General features: G+C 48.1%; 1 protein-coding gene across 2 annotated transcripts; it reads left to right on the forward strand.

Annotated features, from left to right (window-relative positions):
* Smg5 (SMG5 nonsense mediated mRNA decay factor) lies at positions 1 to 27,444 on the forward strand. Of its 2 annotated transcripts, XM_028753181.1 has the most exons (23): positions 48 to 238; positions 4,396 to 4,487; positions 6,695 to 6,793; positions 7,789 to 7,912; positions 8,235 to 8,391; positions 10,393 to 10,482; positions 11,437 to 11,526; positions 12,378 to 12,456; positions 14,056 to 14,181; positions 14,279 to 14,347; positions 15,174 to 15,382; positions 15,934 to 16,071; positions 16,213 to 16,815; positions 18,056 to 18,231; positions 18,991 to 19,066; positions 19,673 to 19,848; positions 20,684 to 20,842; positions 23,758 to 23,817; positions 24,140 to 24,299; positions 24,642 to 24,732; positions 25,464 to 25,538; positions 25,839 to 25,977; positions 26,119 to 27,444. In XM_028753181.1, the coding sequence occupies exons 4-23, from the start codon at positions 7,814 to 7,816 to the stop codon at positions 26,200 to 26,202; spliced, it is 2,856 nt and encodes a 951-aa protein (XP_028609014.1). In that variant the 5' UTR covers positions 48 to 238; positions 4,396 to 4,487; positions 6,695 to 6,793; positions 7,789 to 7,813; the 3' UTR covers positions 26,203 to 27,444. The 2 variants fall into 2 exon arrangements, with proteins under 2 accessions (XP_028609013.1, XP_028609014.1); XM_028753180.1 differs by lacking the exon at positions 4,396 to 4,487 and having other exon boundaries at positions 1 to 238.
* Positions 27,445 to 27,473: the final 29 nt, after the last annotated feature.

The raw sequence follows: 27,473 nt of genomic DNA on the forward strand, positions 1-27,473 counted from the left end.
GATAGGTGGAGGAGGAGCCATCTCAGGCAGCCGCCTCACAGCGATGGCGGCCGAGCAGGGCCGGCGGCAGTGGCGGCCTCGGGTACAGCTGGAGACGGCAGTGGAGGCGCCAGTAGTGGGTGGCGGGGGCCTGTGACCAGGAGGTGCCTCCGGGCTCAGGCACCATGAGCCAAGGCCCTCCTCCAGTGGAGAGCAGCGAACCTGAAGCAAAGGTCCTCCACACCAAGCGGCTTTACCGGTGAGAAGGCCGGGGTGTGTGTGCGCGCAGCCCCGGCGGGGAAGCGGGGCCGGCGAGGGGCGGGGCCTACGGCTGCGGGCGGGCCCGACGAGGGCGGGGGTGCAGCCGGGGAGCAGGCGGGCGTGCCGGGAGGAGCTGGGAAGAATTGGGTGGGTGGGAGGTTTGAAGCCTGTGAAGCGATCCTCGTCTCAGTGAGCATAGCGCGACGCGGGGTTATGCGGAATTGGAGAGATCCTGTGGGAATTGGAGGTTGGGTAGGTGAGGGTGGGGGTCACAGGTGGAAAAAACCCGAAGGGGACTAGTGTGCAGAACCCCGCTGAGCACTAGTGGTTACTGGAAACAGCCATTGACTGAAGTCCACAAAAACAGGATCATGTCCTTGATTTGCCCCTCTTGCTATGTGACCTTGGGCCTCAGTTTCTTCTTCCTTAAAAGGAAGGATTTGAGGCTGGAGTGATGGGTTAGTCCTGGTTTCTCTTCCAGAGGTCCCTGGTTCAATTCCCAGCACCCACCCACAGGGCAGCTCTATGGGATCTAACACTCAAACAGACATATATGCAGGCAAAATACTAGTGCACAAAAATTAAAAATAAATCTTTTTTTTTTTAAAAAATCTTTCAAAAAAGAAATTTCAAATTAAAAAAAAAGGTTTGATTTGAATACACTGTGAAATCCGTTATGGCTTATGTTTTGTGGACTATTGAGTGTGAATAAAGGCTAGATAGAAAAGGCTAGTTATGTTGTTGGCTAGGACGAAGGACTTTGGGTCCATCGCTCAAGGCACCCGGTGACTCAGTTCTTCCTTACAATCTTCTGTCCACAGTCTCTTGTGGACATAGGATATACACACAAGATCCCAGAGCTGAGTCACAGTAAGATGAAGAGTGGAGACCAAGCTGAGTTTTCTGCCTTCTAGTAGGAAATGGAACTTGGGGCTTCCCGTTTACCTCAGGCCCTGCTGAGTGGAGGTGCTTGCACTGCTCAGGCCTGTGAAAAAAATGAAGAGCTGCTTGATTCATGTGCCCTGCCTCTTCTGGCCTTGTAAGCTAAAAGGTGAAAGGGAGTACAGGCTCTTTGGGAAATAGACGCCCTGGCCTCCCACCAAGGGGCCCCAAGCAGTAGTCCCCAGGCTGAGGAGTTCTCTGGAGATGGCTTGTGTAACTAGTAATGCTGCTAAGTGCTGTGCTGCTTGTCAGACACAGCGTGGGCAGTGTCTGTGATATTCCTTACTTGTCTCTACCCTGGGGCATGGCTCTGGACAATCTTCTGATTGTGTCAGGCCAGGTGTCTCAATTTCTCAAACCTTTCTTTCACAGTTGAGCTGGTGTGTTTGCAGTATGTGGCATGTATGTATGTATGTATGTATGCATGCATATGGCTTATCTGTGGTTGTGTTGGTTTTGAGGACGGTAAGCAATTGAGCCAGCCAGTTTTGTTCTGTTTTGTGTATGTGTGTGTCTCTCTGTGTGTGTGTCTCTGTGTGTGTGTGTGTGTGTGTGTATGTGTGTCTAAGGCACTGGCGATGACGTTCTGACTTCTGATAAATGTGTTAGACTTTGGAGCTGTCATTGAGCTTCAGAGAATTGGAAAAACTCCCAAAGCTAGCTAGCTACAAATATTGATTTCTTTCTAAGGCTGTCTGAACAAAAAGAAGGAAGAAAGGGGTTGCTGGGGAATATGTGAACACTAATTAATTTATTAGATTAATTAATTCTATACATGTTTTTAAAAATATTTGTACAACATTGATTTGAGTCCAGACTAATTTTTGTGGTTTTCAAAGGGAGATTATAGTTTTGTTTGTTTTTTGAGCCCTGTCTAATCTGGAGCTCTCTGTGTAGACCAGGCTGGGCTCAAACTCAGATAAGCCTGCTTCTGCTTCCTGAGTGCTGAGACTAAAAGTTTGTGCCCTGGCAAGGTTATAGTTTCTTGAAGAAGCTTGTGGTGTGATAGAAAATGGGAGAAAGGTGTTAAGTACTCCCAAATCTAAGGATTTCTCTTTGGAGCTTTCTAGAGTACCAGGGATTAACCTCTTTTTTTTGTTTGTTTGTTTGTTTTTGTTTTTGTTTTTGTTTTGTTTTTCGAGACAGGGTTTCTCTGTGCAGCCCTGGCTGTCTTGGAACTCACTCTGTAGACCAGGCTGGCCTGGAACTCAGAAATCCGCCTGCCTCTGCCTCCCAAGTGCTGGGATTAAAGGCGTGCGCCACCACTGCCTGGCTTAACCTCTTATTAAAAATTGAGAATGTAAGGAAGTTTCTGGAGTCTGTTCATAAAAATACAAACACTTGGACTAGAGGTGTAGTTTAGTGGAAGCTCTGGGTTCAGTCTTCCAGCAGCATCAACAAAAAATAAAATACCAGCCAGGCAGTGGTGGCACACGCCTTTAATCCCAGCACTTGGGAGGCAGAGGCAGGTGGATTTCTGAGTTCGAGGCCAGCCTGGTCTACAGAGTGAGCTCCAGGACAGTCAGGGCTACACAGAGAAACCCTGTCTCAAAGAACAAAAGAACAACAACAAAACCCCGCCTATATTCGTATTAAATCTACCTGTAGCACTGAAACCCCTTTGGGTTCAGGATTCGTAGACAGGACAGTCATTTGAATTTGACCCCAACAAATAAACTTACCCTGTCCAGGGGTCTAAGCTGCTGCCTCTGGCATTGAGATCCAGCTTGGCAGGAAAGGCTTGGCTCTCACCTCGGTAGCCTGAGAGGTGACTGAATTCTAGAATATTGAGTTATCAAGCTTGTCTGTGAGAAGGCTTTGGTTTCCAGCTCACTCACTGGTTCAGCTGGGTGCTGTCAGTCATTTGGCCCTGTGTAGGGTAGCTTGTAGTGTGCTGTCGGGTCATGTAGAGTCCAAGGCTGCTGTGGTCTACTATGTCTGGCCTAAGAGTACATCTTGGTTTGCTGGCACCGTCAGTCTGTGTTTGGACTGCTTTTGTGTGCACCGCAGAGCTTACTGTGCTTTCATAGCTACTGCCTGCCATCCTCTCCTGTCTGCCCATCTAGAAAAGAGCCGACTCTGAGGACTTCTTGTTTTTTTGGTTTTTCGAGACAGGGTTTCTCTGTGTAGTTCTGGCTATCCTGGAACTCACTCTGTAGACCAGGCTGGCCTCGAACTCAGAAATCCGCCTGCCTCTGCCTCCCAAGTGCTGGGATTAAAGATGTGTGCCACCACCGCCCGGCTCTCTGAGGACTTCTTGGGCATCTATTGTACAGTTTCTGTGGTTGTCTTTGCTATGGTGACTTACTTGCCTCTTAGCTTCTGGAGTCAAACTCCTCAGTTATATAACAAAAAGGAGGCAAATTAATCTTTTTTTGGTTTTTCCAGACAGGGTTTCTCTTTATAGCCCGGGCTGTCCTGGAACTCACTCTGTAGACCAGGCTGGCCTAGAACTCAGAAATCTGCCTGCCTCTGCCTCCCAAGTGCTGGGATTAAAGGCGTGTGCCACCACCACTTCCCAGTGGGAGATTAATTCTTATTGAACATTAACCAAGCACTGTCATGAGTGTTATATTTTTTAACAAAGTGGATAATTGTCATATTTCCATTTTATATCAGGGTGAATTGAGACATAAAGAAGTATATGCAGCACCACAGAGCTGGTTATAAATAGAAATGAAATTAGAACCCCTGAAGTCTGGTTCTAAGCCTACAATCTTTGTGGGTATTGTTGTTGGGTGTTTGTTTGTTTAGGCTTGGTTTTGTTTTTTCTTTTTTTTTTTTTGGCTTGGTTTTGTTTGTTTGTTTGTTCTTCAAGACAAGGTTTCTCTGTATAGCCCTGGCTGTCCTGGAACTCACTCTGTAGACCAGTCTGGTCTCGAACTCAGAAATCCACCTGCCTCTGCCTCCCAAGTGCTGGGATTAAAGACGTGCACCACCACTGCCTGGCTGGTTTTTTTTTTTTCGAGATGGGGGTTTCTCTATATAGCCTTGGTTGTCTATAGACAACCAAGCTCTGGGTTCGGTCTTTCAGCATCATCAACAAAAAATAAAATACCAGCCAGGCAGTGGTGGCGCACGCCTTTAATCCCAGCACTTGGGATTAAAGACCAGGCTGGCTTTGGGACTCAGAGATCCACATGCTTCTACCTCCAGAGTGATAGGATTAAAGGTGCACAATCACCTACCTGTTTTTTGTTTGTTTTGACACAGGGTCTCACTGTGTATCCTTGGCTGGCCTGGAACTTAATATATAGACATGGCCCTGATACAGCTCCCCCACCTCCAGCGTGCTGGGATTGAAGGTGTGTATCACTATACCTGGCCAAGCCTACAGTCTTTGATATGTGGTCTTGCTATATAACCTGGTCTAGCCCAGAACTTGCTATGTAGCTCAGGCTGTTCTGGAATTCAGAGAATACAATTGTAGTGCTGGGATCCCATGTGCCCACACTCATTCTGAAGCACTCTTTTGTTTTCTAAGACAGGATTTCTCTGGGTAGCCCTGGATGTTTTGTAACTCACTCTGTAGACCAGGCTGGCCTCAAACTCAGATCCATCTGTCTGCCTCCAGAGTGACTGCTATTAAAGGTGTGTGCCACCAAACCTGGCTTCTGAAGTGCTTTTTTGTCTGTACATATGAGTGTGGGCATACTTGTGCCATTAAGTGCCAGAGCCTGCGTAGTGGTTAGAGGACAACTTCGGGGAGTCAGTTTTTTCCTTCTACTGTGTAGGTCTCAGGGATAGAGTTGAGGTCATCAGACTTCCTCCAAATGCCTTAACCCTTAATTGAGCCATCATGCCCTGCCACCATTCCCTCTTTGAGACAGTCTCATGTGCCCCTCTACCTCATGAATGCTGGGTTATACATGGTCGGTCAGTTTTGTTTGTTTGTGGGTTTTTTGCATTTATTTATTTGTGTATATATACACACTCTTGGCATACTTCACATTAAATTTATATATCATTCATAAAAATCTCAGGACAGAATTAGAACTAGAAAAACACTTATCCTTATATTTCATAAGTCACATGTACTTGGTCTTTCCTCATCCCTTTATATTTAGCTTTTCTTCTCTATTTTATACTATACCCATGGTACATTTGTTTACATGTACACACATCCACATGCACACATGTATATATACACTAGATTTTGAATATGAGAGAGAAATTGTGGGGTTTTTTTCTGAGACCTCCAGTTATTTGTTATAATGAATAAAGTATCAATAAATATACATGTATATATTTGTACCTCCCTCTCCCTCTCTCTCTCTCTCCCTCCCTCCCTCCCTCCCTCCCTCCCTCCCTCTCTGAATGGAGAAATAAAGAGTACATATTTTTCTTCCAGAGGATCTGGATTCCAGAGTTTGAATCTTAAAACTCATAGTTTACAATTACTTCTAACTCTAGCTCCAGAGAATTTGTCATCCTCTCTGGCCTCGGGTGTGGGTGGGGGTGTGCGTGCCCTTGCATGCGTAATAGCCGTGACGTTCACCTGGAGTCATGAACAACTTATGGGAGTCAGTTCTCTTTTTTTCCACCATGTGGGGCTCCAGAGTCAGACCCAGGTTATCAGGCTTGACAGCAAGTATTGCCAGCCCTTGGTGACTGTTTTTTGTTAAGATTTAAAAAAAAATATATATATACACACACACACACATACATACATACATACATACATACATACATACATATGGGGGGTTGTGCATGTCTGAGTTACAGTTATTCACAGTCTTGTCCACTCTATGTGTGTCCTTGCATTCGAACTCAGGTGCTCATATTTGCACTGTAATTGTTGAATGCCTTTCTTTTATGTCAGAGATAATAAACTCATATAAGAATACACTCCACCATTCTGTATTGAATGTTTACTGAATGCTAAAGCTGTAAATAGATCATTACATTTAAATCTTATATAACTAGTCTAAGTACCTGCATTATGTGACTCATTTTTATTAATATGGTGACCTTTAAGAGGCTAGGTAATTTGCCAAGGTTAGAACCTTAGTTTTTCTGTGTCTGGCAGTCTGTACTCTTTGCATTGTGAGGGTTTTCCACCTTTATACTGTTGACATCATGGGTAGGGTAATTTTCTTAAACTGGGTCTTGCTACATTGCCCAGGCTGTTTTTGAAGTTGTCATAGTAAATAATCCTCTTGCTTAAGCCTTTGAAATCCTAGGATTACAGGTATATATCACCACGACCCCCAGAGGGTAATTTTTTATTTTGGTAGACTCATCTGTGTATCAGAAAATTTTTAGCAGAATCCACTAAATGCTAATAGCACCTCCCTCAGGCGGGAAGATGGAGTGCCTTTATTATTGCCACATCCCTTGGACGGGGCTGCTGTATCAGAGTAAAGTCTGCCTCTTCACTTCCCTAACCCTCAGTATTCCCTTCCATTTTTCTCCCTTCCCTCTCCTCCCCATTTCAGTGTTTCTTTAGAATCTCTATTCTGGCACCCAAAGTGAACTGTGCATATGACTCAGGCTTTTTGTTTCCCTGCAGGGCTGTGGTGGAGGCTGTGCATCGGCTAGACCTCATCCTTTGCAACAAAACTGCTTATCAGGAAGTGTTCAAACCAGAGAACATTAGCCTGAGGAACAAGTAAGCTGGAATCTTGAACTACAGAGTCTAACTGCTTCTGTGCCTGTCTCTACAAGTAGCTTTGGTGGATATAAATTAATACACATCACGTTTAACCTCCTGACCTCATGGTACACTAATGAACCATGAACTTTCTGGCTTCCCTGAGAGAACAGATGAGAATCTTTCATTCCTTCTGCAGCTTGTACATCCACTAGATTGGTGCCATAAAAATGGCATTTGAGTTGAAAGAGATTGGTCATGTGAAGAGAAAATAAAACCGAGAAGAGAACATGTGGGGAATGAAGAGCGTTCAAATTTTTTTTTTTTTTTGTTTTGTTTTGTTTTGTTTTTTTTTTTTTTTTTTGAGACAGGGTTTCTCTGTGTAGCCCTGGCTGTCCTGGAACTCACTCTGTAGACCAGGCTAGCCTCGAACTCATGAACTCAGAAATCCACCTGCCTCTGCCTCCCAAGTGCTGGGATTAAAGGCGTGCACCACCACCGCCCGGCGCGTTCAAATTTTTTTAATTGGATATTTTATTTATTTACATTTCAGATGTCTCCTCCTTTCCCCATTTCTGCTCCCTAGAACCCCCTATCCCATCCCCCCTCCTTTTTGCTTTTATACCATTTTAATTACATGTCAGTTCTAGGTTGAGGGACTAGCAGTACAATAGATGCAAATAGTCAAGGAACAAGCAAGACAATAAAAACAAATAGTCAAAGAACAAGCAAGGCAATAAACAAAGTTCCCCGAGGGCTTATCAGGGTGACCAAAATATCTGAGCCTACTTCCCTGTCCTAGCCCAAGAGTGTTACAATTCTTACTATTTCCTGTTCCTGTTGCTGTCTCTTGGAGACTCCTCTTGCCTTCCTAGGCAGTCCGAGTCACTGACACGGGTGTCTCTCAGGAGCCAGAGGTCTGTGGTGTTAGTAATAACTCACACCCTGCCCTTGGCTCCTGTGTATGCTTGTCAAGGGGTGACAGTGCCTCTTGCACCCTTATCCCTCCCCAGGCTTCGTGAGCTCTGTGTGAAGCTTATGTTCCTACATCCAGTAGACTATGGGAGGAAGGCTGAGGAACTGCTGTGGAGAAAGGTATACTATGAAGTTATCCAACTTATCAAGACTAACAAAAAGGTAAGGGGGCCCTAGGAGTGGGCGAACTTGTGTAAAGAGGTGACGTTGAAGTAGAGAGCTAGAAAAGTGGGTGCGGTGCATGCTTGGAGGTGCAGGGGCAGAGCAGAAACAGGGAGTTACACAAAATTGAAATTGGAGAAAGAAAGGGAGCTTGTCACATGAGAGATCCAGTAACGCAGCTCTGAGGCTGTGAGGTGACTTGTATGGGAAGAGAGGTGTGCTTGAGATTCTAGAGCCAGGAATGGGAGATTTCCTCAGATGAACAGGTTGCAGCAGAGGGAGTGGCACTCTGAACTTATTTCTTCATTTTCCTGGTCTCCAGCACATCCACAGTCGGAGCACCTTGGAATGTGCCTACAGGACTCATCTGGTTGCTGGCATTGGCTTCTACCAGCATCTCCTTCTCTATATCCAGTCCCACTACCAGCTAGAACTACAGTGCTGCATTGACTGGACTCATGTCACTGATCCCCTCATAGGTGAGTGAAACGTTGAGGAGTAGGTTCTTGTCCCGCATTGTCTTCAATGTTTGAATAACTGGTAACCAGCCAGGCAGATGGAACACCTTCAGATGCTTTGTAAAATTAGATTTCTCCAAACGGGCACGAGTTATTTACTGTGAAGGTCTAAGGAACAGAGGCCCAGGACTGTGAACTGATGTGGAGGCAGAAGGGGGTGGATCAGGGCCTAGTGTAGATCTGGCTCTGTGAGGAGCTGAGTAAACTGCTTGCCATAGAAGCACACGGACGTGTGTGGGAAGTGAGATCCCCGGCACCTGTGTGAAAACCCAGATGCGGAGGTTGCAGGTTTGTAATCACAGCTCTAGGAAGTTGGAGACAGGAAGATCCCTGGGGTTAGCTGTTCAGCCAGTCTCGCTGACTTGATAAGCTTCAGGTTCCGTTCCTCAAAAGAAGGTGGAGAGGCTATAATGGTGGCTCAGTGAGTTAAGACATTTGTTGCCAAACCTGCTAACCTGAGTTCAATCCTGGGATCCACACGACAGAAGGAGAAAATCAATTCCCAGAGGTTGTCTTCTGGTTTCCACATGTGTACCATGCCACGCATGCTTCCACTCACATATACATACACACAGAAAATATGTAAAAAAAATAGTAAGGAAAGGTGGAAAACACTTGAGGAGGATACTCAGTGTCTACATCTGCCCCTATACATGCCGTTCTCACGTACACGTGCATGTGTACACACACATGGGCTGAGATATTACAGCTCAGTGATAGAGTGCTTTTCTGACCGTGTGAGGCCCTAGATTAAAGCCCTAATACCACAAAACAACCACAAGATTAATGTGCAGATAGTGTGTATATGCCTAACTAGAAATAGAAAGCCAGAGGGTCCACAGCCTCAGAATTTGCTTGAGATGGTCAGGTCCCAGAACACTGCCCTTTTTCTCCTTGGTATTTTCTTCATTCAGCCAAGTAGAAAGTCCACAAGAACATCAGGACAAGTTTTTCAGGGTGGGGCTTTGCAGGGGACCTGCAGAATCACAGGGCTTGAGGGTCTGGTTTCCAGAGCCAAGCTGCTCTTCAAATCATCTTTGTTTTGTTTTGAGTCAGGGTCTCATTATTTATATCTGGCTGTCTTGAAACTCACTCTGTGGACCAAACTAATCTCAAACTCACAGAGATCCACCTGCCTTTCAAGTGCTAGGATTAAAGGCATGCACCGTTCTGCTTAGCTGTGTGTCAGAGTGCCCCTGAGTGAAGAAACCCTCAATTTACCGTGTTTCTTTGAATCTTTTGTTAATTTATTTTGAGACAGGATTTCTCTGTGTAGCTCTGGGGGCCTGGAACTTACTTTGTAGACCAGGCTAGTCCTGAACACCCTGATATCCACTTGCCTCTGACTCAAAATACTGAGATTAAAGGTGTACACCACCATTGCCCTGCTGCCTCTTTTGAGTCTTAGACCAAACTTTGTACCTTCACATAGGTAGCTTTGATATAGTTCTTCCTTTGCCTTTCCTGTCGCTAGAGCCTCATCTCTTCTTTCATCTCATCTCTTCTAACATAGAATGTTAGACATTCTTTTTTTTTTTTTTTTTTTTTTTTTTTTGGTTTTTCGAGACAGGGTTTCTCTGTGTAGCCCTGGCTGTCCTGGAACTCACTCTGTAGACCAGGCTGGCCTCGAACTCAGAAATCCACCTGCCTCTGCCTCCCAAGTGCTGGGATTAAAGGCGTGCGCCACCACCACCCGGCAAATGTTAGACATTCTATGTTGACCTTTCAGATGACCTTCCTCTTAGGCACTGTCCTCTTTTGAGGGTCTTCTTTCCTTTGTGCCTCTGTGTGTCTACTTGCTTCCTAAATACTTGTCTGCTCAGTTCTGTAAGACAGTTCTAAGGCTAGTTCAGCATCTCCTCCTCTTTTCTTCTCCTAAGTAAGATTTCTACCTGGGGTGGGGGGAGGGGAGTAGAGGAATGGGCTCATAAATTCACACCTATCTCTCTGCTCCCCTTTCAGGATGCAAGAAGCCAATATCTGCTTCAGGAAAGGAGATGGATTGGGCACAGATGGCATGCCACCGATGTCTGGTGTACCTGGGCGATCTGTGTAAGAATCTTTACTTTTCATTTCTTCCGCTTTGAGCTATAGGAAAAGTCCAGACTGCTGCAGTTGATGGTACCATCTTTTACATATTGAACAGCTGAAGAAACAGTTGGTAACAGTCTTTCATTGCCTACCAGTCAGTTGTCTATGGAGAGCTAGGAATGGGAACATAACTTTGATATTTGAAGTAGTCATTATGATCACTATTTCAGTAGGTCAAGAAAATTGTAACTTGGGTCCTCCTCCTCATTGGAGGCTTTCTCTTATCTCTCTGGACTCCGAGGTGAGTCAGAACTTAAGCATCAAGAAGCTCAAAGAAGCCAGGCGGTGGTGGCACATGCCTTTAATCCCAGCACTTGGGAGACAGAGGCAGGCGGACTTCTGAGTTCGAGGACAGCCAGGGCTACACAGAGAAACCCTGTCTCGAAAAAAAAAAAAGAAGCAGCAGCAGCTCAGAGAGCAGTTACTGCATGGTGCATGGTGCATGGTGCATGTTACTGAGACTGGAAAGGTGCTCTCTTGTTTTATAGCTCTGAGTTTCTAGCCTGTGTAGACATCCATTCCTTATTGGGCTGCAGTTGTGGACTTGTTGGGAACATTACATTTCACTGACCTGAAGCTCCCTTGGCTCTGTCCCTGTCATACTCCTGGTCTATTCACGGTCACTAGTGTGCACAGAGTCCACTCTTTCACATTAGCTGGACCAGTATCTTCCTGTAGAGTTAACCAGCTACATTCCAGAACCAAATACAAGACAGAGATCTTTGCAAGCAATTATATTCTGAATCTATCAGCAAGGAAGAGAGTCAAGCTAGACTTGGACTATGTCAAAGATCCTGTAGCCTGGGTCTTAGTTCATGTCTCTGTTTCCCAGGCTCCTTATAGCTTTTATGGTGGGCTCTGTGGGAGAGGGCTTCCTAAAACACAGAACCAGTGCATTCTTTCTCTTTCATATAGCACGCTATCAGAATGAGTTGGCTGGTGTGGACACTGAGCTGCTAGCTGAGAGATTCTACTATCAAGCCTTGTCAGTAGCTCCCCAGATTGGTAAGTGTCCTCTTTTGATGTACTAACCAGAGCGTCTTAGAGAGGGAGGCAGTTCTCTTGTCAGACAGGCCTTGTGCTCATTTCTCTAGGTCCTTGATTCTCCTGCTCTTGTCTCATGGGTATAGAGTCTTCCTTGTGTGACACACAGAGATGGAGGAAAGGGGAGAGAAAGGGACACATCTTAAACAGAGAAGAAGGGGGAAATATCTCCCTTGTCTGTGAGTTCTGTAGAAAGAAGAAATCATGTATCAGCTTGCCTTACAGAAGGTGTAGTGAGACAATGGATACAATTCTATGCAGAGGTTGCGGATCTAGCTTAGTTAGTAGAGTGCTCACCAAGCGTGCATGAAGGCCCTGTGTAAGTGATCTCCAGCACTGTGGAAGCCAGGCCTGATAGTGTAGTACACTTAAAATCCCGGTGCTTTGAGAGGTAGAATTTGGAAGGTCACAAGTTTAGGTCTTACTTCACTATATACCAAGTTTGAGACCAGCCTAAGCTTTGAGATCCTATCTCTATATGTTAAAGATACCATTATAGACAGAAGTGGGGATTCACATGTAGGGTGTAGTTAGGAGCTCGGACATTAAACAAACTGAGCTAGAAGAAAGGAGAGGGCTCCACTAAAGAACTGCAGTGTAACTGAAAGAGTGCAGCCCAGGGTCAGGTGACTCCTGGAAACCTAAATGGAATGATAGCAAGAAAGACTAGTGACCCTTTGGAGGAGTGAGACTGGTGGTGGGCACCTGAAGTTCCAGCTCTACCCGCTGCCCCAGAATTTTACCGCTGGAATCTCTGACAGCCTTTACTAAAGATTGTGGACTTAAACTGTGTGAATTCTCTTTGATTCCAGGAATGCCCTTCAACCAGCTGGGCACTCTTGCAGGCAGCAAGTATTACAACGTAGAAGCCATGTATTGCTACTTGCGCTGGTAAGTGTTTGCCAGCTCTTTCCTAAGCTCTGCAGTCCTGTATCGTCCGTACATCCTCACCTCCCCATTCTATTTCTACGTCTTCCACCAGCTTCTGGCTATGATGAGGCCATGCTAGATTGAGGGTCTTCATTCAAGGGAGCCCTGACACAGCCCTTAAGCATTTTACAGAGCCATATAGATTTTTTTTTTTTAAAGATTTATTTATTTATTATTTATGAATACACTGTAGCTGTCTTCAGACACACCAGAAGAGGGCATCAGATCTCATTACAGATGGTTGTGAGCCACCATGTGGTTGCTGGGATTTGAACTCAGGACCTCTGGAAGTGCAGTCAGTGCTCTTAACCACTGAGCCATCTCTCCAGCCCAGCCATATAGATTTATAGGCCCTTGAGATGTTACAATAACGACACTCTTATGGTAAATGCGAGGTTCTCCTTTTGTTGTTCCCATATTGGTTGGTTGGTTTGTGAGATAGGATCTTGCTGTGTACCTGAGGCTGGCCTAGATTTCACTGTGTAGCAAAAGCTGACCTCAAACTTGGCAATGGTCCTCCTCCCTCTGTCTCCTGAAAGCTGGGCTATAACTATATCTACCATAATAGCCAGGACTGCTGACTTTCTATAGAAGGAAATTTGTTTTGTTTTTTAATCATTTAAATTTGTTTTTGTTTAATTTTCCTTATTTTATGTGTGTGTTTTGCTTGTATGTATGTACGTATGTACGTATGTGTGTATGTATGTTTTTACCTTTCAAGTATACCTAGTGCCCAAGGAGATCAGAGGAGGGCATCAGATTCCTGAAACTGGAGTTACAGATGGTTGTGAGCTACTTTGTGGGTGCTGGGAATCGGAAATAGGGGGATCAGGAGTTTAAGGCCAGCCTTAACTACAAGAGACCCTGTCTCAAGAAAACTCTACCAAGACAAATATGTCACATAGTGCCAAAGTTGTTGGTTTTGTAATGAAATAAGTTTTCACTGAGGATTCAGCACTACCATGTGCCAGCTGTGTGACCTTGGATGGTTTGTTCTTGCAGGCTCTTTGTTTAAATCTTTATATGTAGATAGTGTTAGGGTACGTTGTGTGCCTGACCCAGGTTAAGTGTTGAAGCATTAACAAATACTGCAGGTAAATACACTTGGTTGCAGTAAATGCTTATGCAGTGCTACCCATTGCAAATTAAGATAATATATTTCAGGAATATATTTAAGTTAAGCTTGTAACAAAGTAGGATTAATTGCCCTCTTCTACACTGAGAGGAGAATACAGATGTTACCACCTTTACTTGAATGAATCTCCCTCCCTTTATCTCTATCTCTTTCTCTTGCCCTCCTTCCCTTCCTCCCTCCCCCCTCTCTCTTCGTGTGTGTCTGTCTGTCTGTATGTCTGTATGTCTGTATGTCTTTGTGCTTTGTGTGTATGTATCCATCCATCCCTGACTCCCTCCTCAGGAAAGATGACTGAGTTTGTGTAAAGAAATTGAAACACCCTTTATTTACTGGTAATGATTTTTTAAAGCCCCAACAGGTGACCTTTCCCATTTCCTCCTATTCCCCTGTCCAGATGCAGTAGCTTACCCCTGTTTCTCCTTCAGCATCCAGTCGGAAGTGTCCTTTGAGGGAGCCTATGGGAATCTCAAGAGGCTATATGACAAGGCAGCCAAAATGTACCACCAGTTGAAGAAGTCTGAGACCAGGAAGCTCTCTCCTAGCAAAAAGCGGTAAGTGGGGGGAGGAGGGTTCTTTTTGTAGTGGTTGCAGTGGGACCACGGGGATTCTAGAACATTCATCATGTACCTTGGGTTCCTCTCATTTCAGATGCAAAGACATTAAGAGGTTGTTGGTGAACTTCATGTACTTACAAAGCCTGTTACAGCCCAAAAGTAGGTGAGTGGAAGCAAGTGTGAACAGGAATGGTATCAAGCAAGCCCTAGCCTCAGTGCTCCTAACCCGGGTCAAGGAAAGAGTGTTTGATGAACTGTACTTTCTTTTTTTAAAGATTTTTGTTTATTATTGTACACTATAGCTGTCTTCAGACACTCCAGATGAGGGCATCAGATCCCATCACAGATGGTTGTGAGCCACCATGTGGTTGCTGGGAATTGAACTCAGGACCTCTGGATGAGCAGTCAGTGCTCTTAACCACTGAGCCATCTCTCCAGCCCTGAACTGTGCTTTTTGTAGGAAAGGCTCACCAATTGGTTCTCTGTGGCCGACTTGGCTGACACAAGTGAGTGCTTACTAGATGCTAGAGAAGTGACCAACTGACTGAATAGACTTCCCCATATTCTTCCCTTTGGATTTTAAGAGCCTTGCTCATACTAGGCAACATCAATTTTCTTCTTTTGACATCAGCTCCCCCCAGACCCCAGACCCCCACAGTCTCTATTTCAGACAGAGTCTTACTGTGTGATCCTTGGTGGCCTGAAACTTGCTATGTAGCTATGTGGATCAGGCTAGTCTTGAATTCACAGATATCTGCCCACCTCTGCCTCACAAGTGCTGGGATTAAAGGTGTATCCCAGCATACACGGCCGATTGATTGGTAGATCAATGATTGATTGATTGATTGATTGATTGATTGGATGTGCTGGAGGTTGAATCCATGGCTGTACGCATGCTTGGTAAACACTTTACCCTTGAACTATATTTGTAGTTCTTTACTAGCCCCACCCCATCACTGACATCCTTTGACCCTCCTGCCTTTCCATAGCTCCGTGGACTCAGAGCTGACCTCACTTTGCCAGTCTGTGCTAGAGGATTTCAACCTCTGCCTCTTCTATCTGCCTTCCTCACCCAACCTTGGTCTAACCAACGAGGATGAGGAGGAGTGTGAAAGTGGATATGCTTTCCTCCCCGACCTGCTCATCTTTCAGATGGCCATCATCTGCCTCATGGGTGTGCACAGTTTAAAGAGAGCAGGTACTCCTTACCATGTCCCTTTGCTCCCCACTGTCCTGTTTGCAGTGTAGTCACAAGACTGACTTCTACAAGTAATCCCTTCCTTGCCTGTGTAACCACCTGGTGTGTGGAGTCAGGACCAGGGAAGCCTATTGACAGGACCTCCTGTGAAGGAGCAGACAGCTGTGGGTTCTTACTGCTACCCTAAACCCCTCCATAGTCAGGCACAGTCTTCAGGGTCCAGGCCTTGCTACTGGAGCACTTAGGTAGTCTGGAACCCTTCCTGGCAGAGGTAGTAGAGAGGCACTGGTAGTAACCCAAGGTTCTTGTTCTTGTGGGAACAGTCCCAAGGCCAAGAGAGAGAAACTAGGATGAGAGGATACACCTGCATGAAAGGTGTGGGGTAAGCTGGGACATTCTGCTTTTCGGGAAGGTGGCTACTATTCCAGAGACTTGAGAAACCTTGTTCACCATAGAACCAGCTTTGATGAGTAGTTGGGTCATTGGATGAGTTGACAGCAGGCAGGACAGGTTGGAACTGATGATGCTTACTCTTGCTCTCCTGGTTTTAGGATCCAAGCAGTATAGTGCAGCCATTGCTTTCACCCTGGCCCTCTTCTCCCACCTTATTAATCATGTCAACATACGGCTGCAGGCGGAGCTGGAAGAGGGCGAGAGCCCTGTTTCTGCTTTTCAGAGTGATGGCACAGGTTCGAGGCTGGGGGAGGTCATGACTGGAAAGTTTACCTGGGACTTGGGGGAATCAGGAGGGAAAGTCATACCTGGTGGGAGGTGGTGTTCCAGCTTATATTTTCTTGTGTTCGTCTCCCCTGATTGTCCTCTTTACACAGATGAACCAGAGTCAAAAGAAGCACCAGAAAAAGAGGAGCCCGAGCCTGAGCCTCCTACTGTGGTGCCCCAAGCTGATGAGGGTAGAAAGAGCCGTAAGCACTCCCGACTCTCTTGTCTTCGTCGCCGCCGCCGCCACCATCCTCCTAAAGCTGGTGATGACAGCGATCTGAGTGAGGGCTTTGAGTCAGACTCTAGCCATGACTCTGCCCAGGCCAGCGACGGCTCAGACAGTGGCTCTGACAAGAGCCTGGAAGGCAGGGGCACTGCCTTTGATGCAGAGACAGACTCAGAAATGAACAGCCAGGAGTCCCGCTCAGACCTGGAGGATATGGAGGATGAAGAGGGGACCCGGTCTCCAGCCCAGGACCCCCCTCAGGCCAGATCAGAGGCTCCTGATTCTCTCAATGGCCCCCTGGTCCCCAGTGAGGCAAGCATTGCCAGCAATTTACAAGCCATGTCTACCCAGATGTTCCAGACCAAGCGCTGCTTCCGACTGGCTCCCACTTTTAGCAACCTGCTCCTGCAGCCTGCCACGGAACCTAACAGTGTGGCTAGTCACAGGCCTTGTGTCAACGGGGATGTGGACAAGCCTTTAGAACCAGGTGCCTGGGTCTGCCTCTGTCTTCTGCTTGAGTGCATGAGAGACCGCCTTTTCTCGAGTGACCTCACCCTTGGTGTTTTCCTGTCACTCTGGAATCCTTGTCCTATTCATGTACTCATTTCCAGCTTCCAACACATTTGTTGTCTTGCTGCTTTCCACAGCAGACTCCTCTGTGACTTTACTCTCTTCTCTCCTCATAGTGGAGGTTGTACTTTCTTTCCAGCTCCCTCAAGGCCCCCAGAAGCTAGACATGACGTTCCTGTCAGAATAGTACATTTGAGTAACACTCAAGTTTCCTCGTTGTGTAGCCATTTCTATGTTGAGCACTAGGCTAGACTGTTTTGGAGTGTTGTCTTTTGCTACTACTGGGGAAGCCAGGCTAGGAACTCATGCATGCTGGCCAAGTGTTACACCACTCAGCTGCTCCTCAGTGGCTAGGGTGTTGTCTTGCCTTCAGTTTAGCAATCTGTAATGGAAGAGCTGCCATCCCTTTTCTAAATGCTGTCTTTATCTTCAGACTTTGTACAGGATGCCCCCTTTGTCTGAAGCATGTGGCAGCATGTTCTTTCTTGCCATAGTAACCCCACTCTTTGCTTTTTTATTTGTTTGTGTAGTTTTGTTTTGTTTTTCAGACAAGGTCTTTCTATGTAGTCCTGACTGTCCTGGAACTTGCTCTGTAAACCAGGCCTCAAACTCAAACTCAGAGGTCTGCCTGCCTCTGCCTCCTACGTTCTGGGATTAAATGCATACACCACCTTGCTTGGCCACATAAATCTTTTAAAAAGTGCACACGGGATTGCTTGAGGCCAGTGAGATCCTCTCCTTTGGGTTACCAGTGCCATCTGTCCCTCTGCAGCCTCCACCTCTGCTGTCTGCTGAGACCTTACTGCCTACTTGTCTTGAGACTAGACTGAGCTTTAGGAATGCTAACTAATATGTCTTCTGTTTGTGTTCCTAGTGTTTAACATAGTACCTGACATGGGGGTGAAACTTTGGAGATTTAAGAAATTTTAAGTGAATTTAAATTTAAATCAAGTATCATGCTACATGCCTTTAATCCCAGCATGAGGTTCTTGGTTTAAAAGTTGGCAGGCCTGGAGTAATGGGGCACAGATTTTACCCTGAGTGATATCAGAATGCAGACCCTAGGCTGCCTGTAATGGGTGGGTAATGTTCCCTGAAAATGTTAGAGCCTGTTGCCAAATGCTGTTACCTCATTTTCTCTCCTTTGCCCAACCCAGCCTCTGAAGATGGCTCTGAGTCAGAGGGGAGTGAGTCCAGCAACCGCTCCTGTCGCAATGAGCGCAGCCTTCAAGAGAAGCTGCAGGCCCTGATGGCTGAGGGCCTCCTACCTGCTGTGAAGGTCTTCCTGGATTGGCTTCGAACCAACCCTGACCTCATCATCGTGTGTGCGCAGGTGTTTATCCCATGTCCTAATCTTCAGGTCCTAAAAGGTTGGAATGGTGATGAGATGGACGGGGCCTAGGCAGCTATGTGGTGATCTGCCAAAAACCTGATCGGCCTGGCAATAGCAGGCATGATCTTTTCCCTCAAAGAGTCTATGGCCAGGGGACAGAGAGGAAGCTGTCCATTCTGCTTTATTCTCCCAAAGTTGACTTAATAGCTGACATTCTGGGTAATACTGGGGACCAGACTCAGTAAACATAAGAATACAGAGGAAAGAGAGACAGCAAAGCAGAGGGCAGCAACAGAGATGGGAACTTGGAGCAAATTTGAGGATTTCCAGCAAAGACTGAGGCTTAGGAGATCAACTCTTAGGAGCCAGTGTTGTCAGGCTTGCTGCCTGCCATAGGGGCTGAGTGGGGCCTACACCACCTTGGGATCAGAGATTTAGTCTTGAGCTTCTTGTTGCAGGCTTGCAGTCAGTATTACAGTCTACTCTGTGAAAGGTCCTGTTCCCTCCCTGTGAGTTTCCATTAGTTAGGAGAAGCCAGACCCTGGCTCTCACTTCACAGTCCAGAAAGCTGCTCTGGGGACCATACTGTCTTTTCTGACCATGTCCCATTTTCCCAGTCATCAATGAACTCTTCCTGTTGTTAATCTGCCTATCAAGTCCCTGTTGGCCTTATAACACAAGGCTTCAGGTATGATACTTGCCCTTTTGCTGTTGTTCTGCATTGTCTGTGGCTGGAGGACTCCTCCTTTTTCTCCCCAGAGCTCTCAAAGTTTGTGGAACCGCCTGTCTGTGTTGCTGAATCTGTTGCCAGCATCTGGTGAGCTCCAGGATTCTGGTGAGTGGGCCCCTAAGACTCTTCTTCCCTCTTACTGGTTCCATCACACCTGGTGGGGCCCGGTCCTGTAACTTAGCTTTTGGGATAAGGAGCCCCTCCCTATCACATAGCAGTCAGCGTATGATCCAGGCCTCTCCAGTTCCCACACTACTGCTCCTAGTGAGCTGGTGGTCTCCTGTGTGAAGAGGTGTGCTCCCTGGGGAAGGAATGGAATGGGTAAGAACAGAGAGGATTCTGGGAGTCAGGGTTGTCACAGTCCTCTCTGTCCTGCTTGCAGGCATTGAGGATTGACATCCAGAGTTATCAATTCATCCCTTTTACCAGCTTCCAAATAGAAATCTCCTGCTGTTCTGCCTCCTGAGACTAACCAGCCATTCTTCTGGAGCCTTTCTCTTCTTTCTTTCAGGGGTCTTCCCGGGCTAACTGTCCTTGTTCTCCCTCTCTACTTTCTCCTCCAGTTTTCCAGCTTTGGTGTCTGTCCTTCCCCTTCCAACCATCTGTCCTAGGGCTATGTCCTGTCTCAGCCTGGTAATTCCCTGTAGGAGGTTTGTGTCTCCTGTGTGGTCATTCCCCAGGGCACTGCTCTGATATTCTCCTTCTGCCTAGGCCTGGCTCTGTGTTCTGAAGTCCAAGGTCTCCTTGAAGGCTGTGAGCTGCCTGACCTCCCTGCTAGTCTGCTGCTCCCAGAGGACATGGCACTGCGTAACCTCCCTCCTCTGCGGGCTGCTCATAGACGCTTTAACTTTGATGCAGACCGGCCGCTGCTCAGTGCTTTAGAGGAGGTAAGGGACATGCTTCATGCCACAAGGGCCAGGCTGTCATCACACAGGGCATCGAGGCAGGGGTTATCAAGGCTACAGGCTTATGTTGACACCTGTTTCCTTTTTCGTTCTCCTCCTCCTGAGGGCAGAGCAAGTTAATCAGGACTTGGAATCTTCAGCCTCTCTTGGCCAGCCCAGAATTGAGCATCAGTCTGACTAGCAGAGGCAGAAAGCACGTACTTTGTCAGCAGCTTTTTCCCTTGAGTCTCTCACAACATAGGCCATCTGGGGGCAGCAAAGGAAGTCCAGCCAAGCAGGCAGGATACTGAATTTTCTTGGCTCTCCTCCTGGCTGCTTTCTCCACAGCCAGAGAAGTCTGGCTGTACTTGGTTTTATATTTTAGGGTTCTGGATCAGACTCATATCTGGCAGGGAGGAGGCAGAGTTTTATTGACCAAAAGAATGGAGAAGTGTGAGCCTAGTAAGTTTTTGTTTATATTTGAGAAGCTAAGGGCCTGAGGAGAGATGGCATTAGAACTCAGTCTCCTCACTCCTGGACCAGTGCCTTTTCTGTCTTTTTGTCTTCTTTTTGCAGTACTGGGGATCAGATCTATAGCCCCATACCTGCTAGACAAGTGCAGCACCACTGACCTACACTCAGCACTCATAGGAGTCTCTGGGCCCTGCTAGCCTCTTCCTTTTCTGCAGTTAGTGGTTAGCGGTCTGCATCATGGTGCCTTTCCAAGGAGCCCTTCTGCTGGGAGGTTAGCGGGCTGGCAGGAGAGTAAGAGCAAAGGCTGTTGAAGGGGCTGCCGAGACAGCCTGCTCAGATCGGCTGGGTCTCCCTTCTCCCACAGTCGGTGGTGCGCATCTGCTATATCCGCAGTTTCGGGCACTTTGTTGCTCGCTTACAAGGCAGCATCCTGCAGTTCAATCCAGAGGTCGGCATCTTCGTCAGCATTGCTCAGTCTGAGCAGGAGAGCCTGCTACAGCAGGCCCAGGCCCAGTTTCGTATGGTAAGTCAGTCTTCCCTTCCCTGGAAATTCTTTCCATTGGGCTTCCTGAAGAATCAGAATAAGGGGCTCAGCTGGACTGGTGATTCTCATTTGAAGAACTAGGAAGCCAGTTTGGAGGCCCAGCAAGGCCTAAGAACTATGGCTCCTGGCCTCTCCTCAGTGAGTCTTGAGGCCATCTCTGTCACCACTGAGTCTGTGAAATAGGCAAGTCACTGACCCTTGCTTAGCTAGCTAGCTTCTTATCATGTACAAGTCCAGGAATTCATAGAATCAGCTCTGGGTAGGGAGAAGATGGGATGATGGTGCCTTTCAGGACCTTGCCCGTTGTCCTGCGGAGGGATGATGAGCAGGTGTCCCATGCTTTTCTTTCACCAGAGGTTAAGACTGGGGAATGGAACAGAGTGTGGGGCTTACACATGGAAGACACAGTCTTTCAGACATGATCTCATCCAAAGAGCAGGCAGGCAGTGTCCTGTGCTGCTCAGCACAAGTGCTGAGAGTTTACTCTGTCATGCTGGTCAGTTTTGACACTGGGCTTAGGTAGTAAATGTGGCAACCTATTCACTTGTCTGTCTACACTCATGTGCAACCCCGGCAGTGCTGTCCTTCCTGAGTCCATTAGCACTAGTTCCTTTGGTTTTTGTTGTTGTTGTTTGTTTTGGGGTTTTCGAGACAGGGTTTCTCTGTGTATCCCTGGCTGTCCTGGAACTCACTTTGTAGACCAGGCTGGCCTCGAACTCAGAAATCCGCCTGCCTCTACCTCCCAAGTGCTGGGATTAAAGGCGTGTGCCACCACTGCCCGGCCACTAGTTCCTTTGTAGTGTTGGTGTCTGGCATGAGAATTATGTCCCTCCTGTGTCAGCCAGCCTCAGGGCATCCCAAGCCATTAGCAGCTTCCAGATCTCTGAGTCCCGTTGCTGTGGACACCTTGACAGCATGTCAAGGGGTGCTCCCAGAAGCTCCCTTCCTTGCCTTAGGAGCAAGCACGTTTTGTTACAGACAAAGCTTTTGTGTTAAGGCTTTTATTGATGTCCTGCACAGGAAGACAGGAGGCTGGAGCTACTGAAATAGTGACGGGGAAGCTACACAGCTGCAAAGAAAACTTGTAGGATTGTTGCAGGCATTTTGTCTAACAGCTCCCAAAGAGGTAGGGGCAGGGGACAGTCAGCAGTACCGTCTCATGTGGAGCTGGTTGCTCAGGCCATACCACTTCTTGCTCTGTTTAAGTTATAGACTTACCCAAGGAGCTCATCCTCACAGCTGTCTCCCGCCATGCACTAGGCACTCTGCTGAGTCTGTTTTGCAAGCGCCCTGTCTCTTCATCCACAGCCTCCCTGTGCCGTTGGTTCCTGTGTCCTCCCTTTTATGTCTGAGAAAACAATGGTGTCTTGGTCCAAGGCACCAAGCCAAGTTGGGTCCAAGGCTCTGTGTTGTGGGGAAAATCATAGTTCTTTGATTTGTCTCAGTTTTAGTCTCTTTAACCGTGTTAGGATTGCAGTCATATGCCCTATAACAAGTACTACCATGCCTGGCACCAAACTTGACCACTCATCCTGACTGTTCCATGTTGTTTGGGAGGCTTAATTTCTGTGTAGTCCGTGTGCTCACCAGGAGCTATTGCCTTACTGCTAATCATCTGCTGGGCTCAGAAAGTGTCTTGCAGGCCCTTCTGGAAAAAGTTTTCTCTCTGAGGCCAGCAAACCCACACCTGTCTGAGCTGCTGGCTAGTGATGCCCTAGCCTTCAGTTGATATGGCTCTCCCCTTCGTGCGTTCAGGTGGATTCCACACACTTGCTCTGATTCTTGAGGGGAATTACACAGGGGCCTTGATTCCCTTTCTGGATCTTGAAATTTCACAGTGACAATTTAGCATAAAAAGTCAGGTCCATAGGCTCCATTTCTGTCTCCTGGCTACCCTGTAAGGATGACCTCCATCAGCTCTGCCATCCTGTTCTTTCCTCCTCCACCAGTGTTCCTCACAGGGGTATTGTTGGCTTTTGAGGCAGGGCAGTCTTAACTGTGCAAGAGTCTGCAGAGTAGGAGTGGGTCTTGCATAACCCTGGGATTATTATCAAACCAAGCAACTGGGACTATAGAGTTGTCTGGTTTGGTCTCATTAAAATGATGTCTGAAGAACTACTTGGCTCACCTGAGAGCCTTCAGTGGTGCCAGTTACCTTACAGGACAGAGTGTGTGAAGGGCTTAGAACTTCATTTTGAAACTGAAAGCATTCCAGATAAGGTGATGATGGGTGTTGGATGTTTAGGAAAACTATTGTGGCTGTGCTTAGAGAGCAGGGATGAATCAGGCATGGGGTAGAACATCCTGAAAGGGTTGTTCTTGGGGTGAACCTTACTTCTGAGGGAAGGGAAGGATGTTGGTGTGCTGGTCAGAGGGTTCACGTGACAGGGCTGGCCTGCTGATAACTTGTGTGCTCAGAGAGGGGAGACAAAACCACTCTGAGCATTCTGACTTTGGCAGTTGGTGGTTCACTTACCAAGTGAAGGAAGGCTGGGAGAAGGAAGGAGTGGGTGGGGCTTCTGGGCAGGCAGGTGCATGTGTGCACAGGGTGGTCAGGTCTGTACATGAAAACCCTGGCAGGTCAGGAGCAGGCCAGCGTGCATGTGCTTGCTATCTCCTAAGGGGAACTGGCTTGGAGGAACAGGAACAGGTCAGGGGCGTACATAACAACAGGGAGTGTCTTACATGCTAAAAATGCTCAGCTGTCTCCTGTACCAGGAATGACCTACCATGGGTCGGACACAGAGGTTGTAGAGTGAATTGGAAACGATTTATTTTCCATGCTTCCCCTCCTTCCTGTAGGAGTGTTAAGGGACTTCACATGAACCATACCTAGTCCTCTGAGTCCAGAGGAGAGATCATAGCCCTGCTTCTCATAACTGGTTTCCTTGTAGGCGGAGGAGGAGGCTCGGCGGAACAGGCTCATGAGAGACATGGCTCAGTTACGATTACAGGTAGGCAGTGTGTGCATCCTTCTGTCCTTGGTCTGGCTTTTGCTTAAGCCAAGTCCCAGATACTACCTGCTATGACTCTGGTCTACTCCTCAGAGCTCTTTCCTGACCTCCAGACTGTTCTCCCTGGTGCTCAGCCTCCTGCTCACCTTGTCTCTTTACCCCAGACTTTGTACCTTCCCCAAGATCACTGTTGAAAAGATTCCTGTCTGCATAGCAATAGGAAGAGCTCTGTAAGAGCTACCTTGGCGCTGACTGCCTAGAGTCTTCTCAGTGCAGACCACTGGGCTCTATGCGCTTCAACCACTCGGCCTTTTCTTACCAGCTCGAGGTCTCCCAGCTGGAAGGGAGCCTACAACAGCCCAAAGCCCAGTCAGCCATGTCTCCCTACCTCATCCCTGACACCCAGGCCCTCTGCTACCACCTCCCCCTCATCCGCCAGCTTGCCACCAGTGGCCGCTTCATCATCATCATTCCAAGGACAGGTAAGCTTACAGAGAGGTTGGGTACAGAGAGTGCATATAGAAACCAAGTATGTGGGATTGAGTTATCTGATGTCCAGTATGTATGTGGTCTTGGGCAAGTCCTACCTACCACTTGTGGACTGCAGCCTCAGCATAGGCATCTGTGTAAACACTGCTGCAGAGGACATGGGAACTAGATGAGAAATGGAGGTGGAAGTTCTGGGAAGTTGCTAAGCCAGTTATGGTTGGTCACGCTTTCAAAGAACTTCTGGAACCTTGTGGGCATAATAGTCCTGCATACATCTACTGCAGTCTGAGCTTACTGTCTTGTCTTTACCTTCTCCTGCTTACTCTGCCCACCAGTGATTGATGGCCTGGATTTGCTGAAGAAAGAACAGCCAGGGGCCAGGGATGGGATCCGATACCTGGAGGCAGAGTTTAAAAAGGGAAACAGGTGAGAGTTGAAGTGTGGCTCGTGCAGCCTGCATCCATTATCTGTGCTCAGGAGCTCTGTTCCCCGTGAGGAGAGCCATGCCTCATACTTTGCTCATGTGATTCACACGCCACTTTGGGAGGTCCCAGCTGCTTGAGACAGGAGATCAGAATAACTGAGAGCCCTAGGGAATCTGAGTTGTGTTTCTGAGGCAGACTCTGGACAGCACCTGCTGGGAGAATGTAACAGTTGGGTCCCAGCTCCTGGCCAGGGTTCCTTTGAAGGAGCTGTCATATTGCAGATGGAGACCAAGGATCAGGCTTCCTAAGGAGGCTGCTAAAGCTACCCAGGGAAAAGCAGGAGCTCAGCTCAGGCCCCATCCTTCTTAGCCTTGGGACTGAGGGAACGAGAGGAGAGAGAAGTCTCCTCCACCCTGCCTCTGGCCTGCCTGGCCGGGAAGATGCACAAGGCCTGCTTGTTTGGAGGTCACCTCCAGGAGCTCCAATTTGAAAGCCTCTGCTTCTGCTCCTTTCTGGCTCCTCCCTTGGGAAAAATCAGAAACTTGATGTTATCAGTAGAGAATGCCAACCCAGTGTCCAGGAAGCCACTTTAAAATGGCTCCACACAGCCTGATGGGAGGGACACAGCTGCCCTGTCTCCCTGAGCTGACATGTTCTGCCCAGCTACAATGCCCTGCTTTGTGTGAGACACCCTCCCTATCCCCTGTCCTACCTTTGTGATCTCCTTTCCAGATACATTCGCTGCCAGAAGGAGGTGGGGAAGAGCTTTGAGCGGCATAAACTGAAGAGGCAGGATACAGATGCCTGGTAAAGTTTCAGCCTCCCCTCAGCACCTGTTAGGAGCTAGCCCCTTTGGGAACTCCCCTACCCTTGGAATGGGATAGGTCAGCATAGCCTCCCAGGACCCTCTCATGATTTTGAAGTTGCTTTATCCCAGAAGCCTTCCCTCCCTTGAGCAGAGATGCCTAGGCTCAGCATCCTTGTCTACACCCAGCACATACGCCAAGGCCAGCTTCTGTGACCCGCTGCCACCAGCTGAGTTTCCTCTTCTCTCCCAGTCAAATTATGGAAATGCCTGACCTTGTTCCCTTTACCCCACATTCCCAGGACTCTCTATAAGATCCTAGACAGCTGCAGACAGCTAACTCTGGCCCAGGGGGCAGGGGAGGAGGACCCAAGTGGCATGGTGACCATTATCACAGGCCTTCATTTGGACAACCCCAGTGCACTCTCTGGGCCCATGCAGGTGAGTCACAGGTGAGGTGGGGAGCCGGTGGTCATCTTCAGACCCTCCAGCCAAGCTGTCCTTTTTCTGCCATTACCTTTCCCTCAGCCCACTATTTCAAGTTAGTCCCTCCCTCATATTTCTTCCTCTGTCATTCTACAGGCTGCCCTGCAAGCTGCTGCCCATGCCAGTGTGGACGTCAAGAATGTTCTAGACTTTTACAGGCAGTGGAAGGAGATTGGTTGAGACTGGCCCCCAGGCCCTGCCGTGGGGCTGACTCCAGATTTCTCCTGTTCTCCCTGGCGACCAGGATACCACCTGTAGTCAGCCCACCACATGCAGACTCAAGCAGGCAAACAGGAAGGAAGGCCAGCTGCACTGAGGCTGCAGGGAGGGCCCAGGAGCCAGCAGGGAGGATGGGGGCCCCTGTTGCCAAGGCGAAATCAGGAAAGTGAGGGAAGTGCTTGGAGTAGGAGTGGCTGTGGACCCCTGGCCAGCCTTCCACCTTAACCCCTGCAGTCCCCAGGGGCAGGGGCAGGGCCAGGCAGGGCTGTCTGCATTTCATTGGAGCAGTTCCTGGACTTCTGAGAGGAAAGGACGACACAAGGGCCCTGTCCTCACCCAAGCAAGATACAGGGTGGGTGGGGCTGGGAGTTTGGACACCCTAGCTCTCAGGAAAGAGTTGGGAGATACTGAGTGTCTGCATGGTTCTCTGCAGACCCCACCCATCCTAAAGGACCCCCTCATCCCTTGTCTCCCATTGGGGAACAGGGCAGCTCTGGAGCTAGCTGTGGGAGCTCTGAGGGAAGCAGAGCCTACACACCCGGAGGCCCCACTTCCTCTCTGCTGCTGCCCAGCTTCCAGGCCCACTTAGGATGTGGGCTGGCTGGCTATCCGCCAGCAGTCATCCCGTCCCCACCAGCTCAGTCATTGTGCTTTGTGCTCTTGGCTGCTGTGCTGGGATAACGGGTGCCAATGAGGGAGCGAAGGCCAAGGCCACCCCTCTCACCATCCAGGGAGGGCTGGAGGAAGGGTGGCAGAGGCAAGATCCCTGGATGCTGCTTACTCAGGGCCCTCCTCCGTCCTGGACTGCCCTCATTTTGCCTCTCCCAGGACTAGAGCCCTGGTAGGCTGAGCACAGGCTGGCTTTGTAGTGTCGCATGACACAGGAGCAGAGATCATGAATAGCTGGGGGGCAGAATAGCACCCTGAGAGCAGAGCTGTAGGGGAGGCTCTGGCCAGGGTGACCCCAGTTCTACCCCTCAGGCTGAAAGCAGAGCATAGCTGGAGCTGGGTTCTTTTCTGCTTCCCCCTCCTTGCCCCAACTGGCCTAGCTGCTTTGGCTGTGCTTAGAGGAGCTGGCTTCCTGCCTTCCACTAAGAAAAGGTCTGGGAAAACCAGGGAACAGTTGGGGTTACCATATTTCCAATTCTGGCAGACTTGAGACTCAAGCATCACTTAATAAAGACCCCCCTCTTCCCAAGTCCACTCTGCCTACTGTGTCTTCTGTACAGGAG

Source organism: Grammomys surdaster, unplaced genomic scaffold (genome assembly GCF_004785775.1).
Source record: "Grammomys surdaster isolate TR1022 unplaced genomic scaffold, NIH_TR_1.0 125946, whole genome shotgun sequence".
NCBI classification, from domain to species: Eukaryota; Metazoa; Chordata; class Mammalia; order Rodentia; family Muridae; genus Grammomys; species Grammomys surdaster.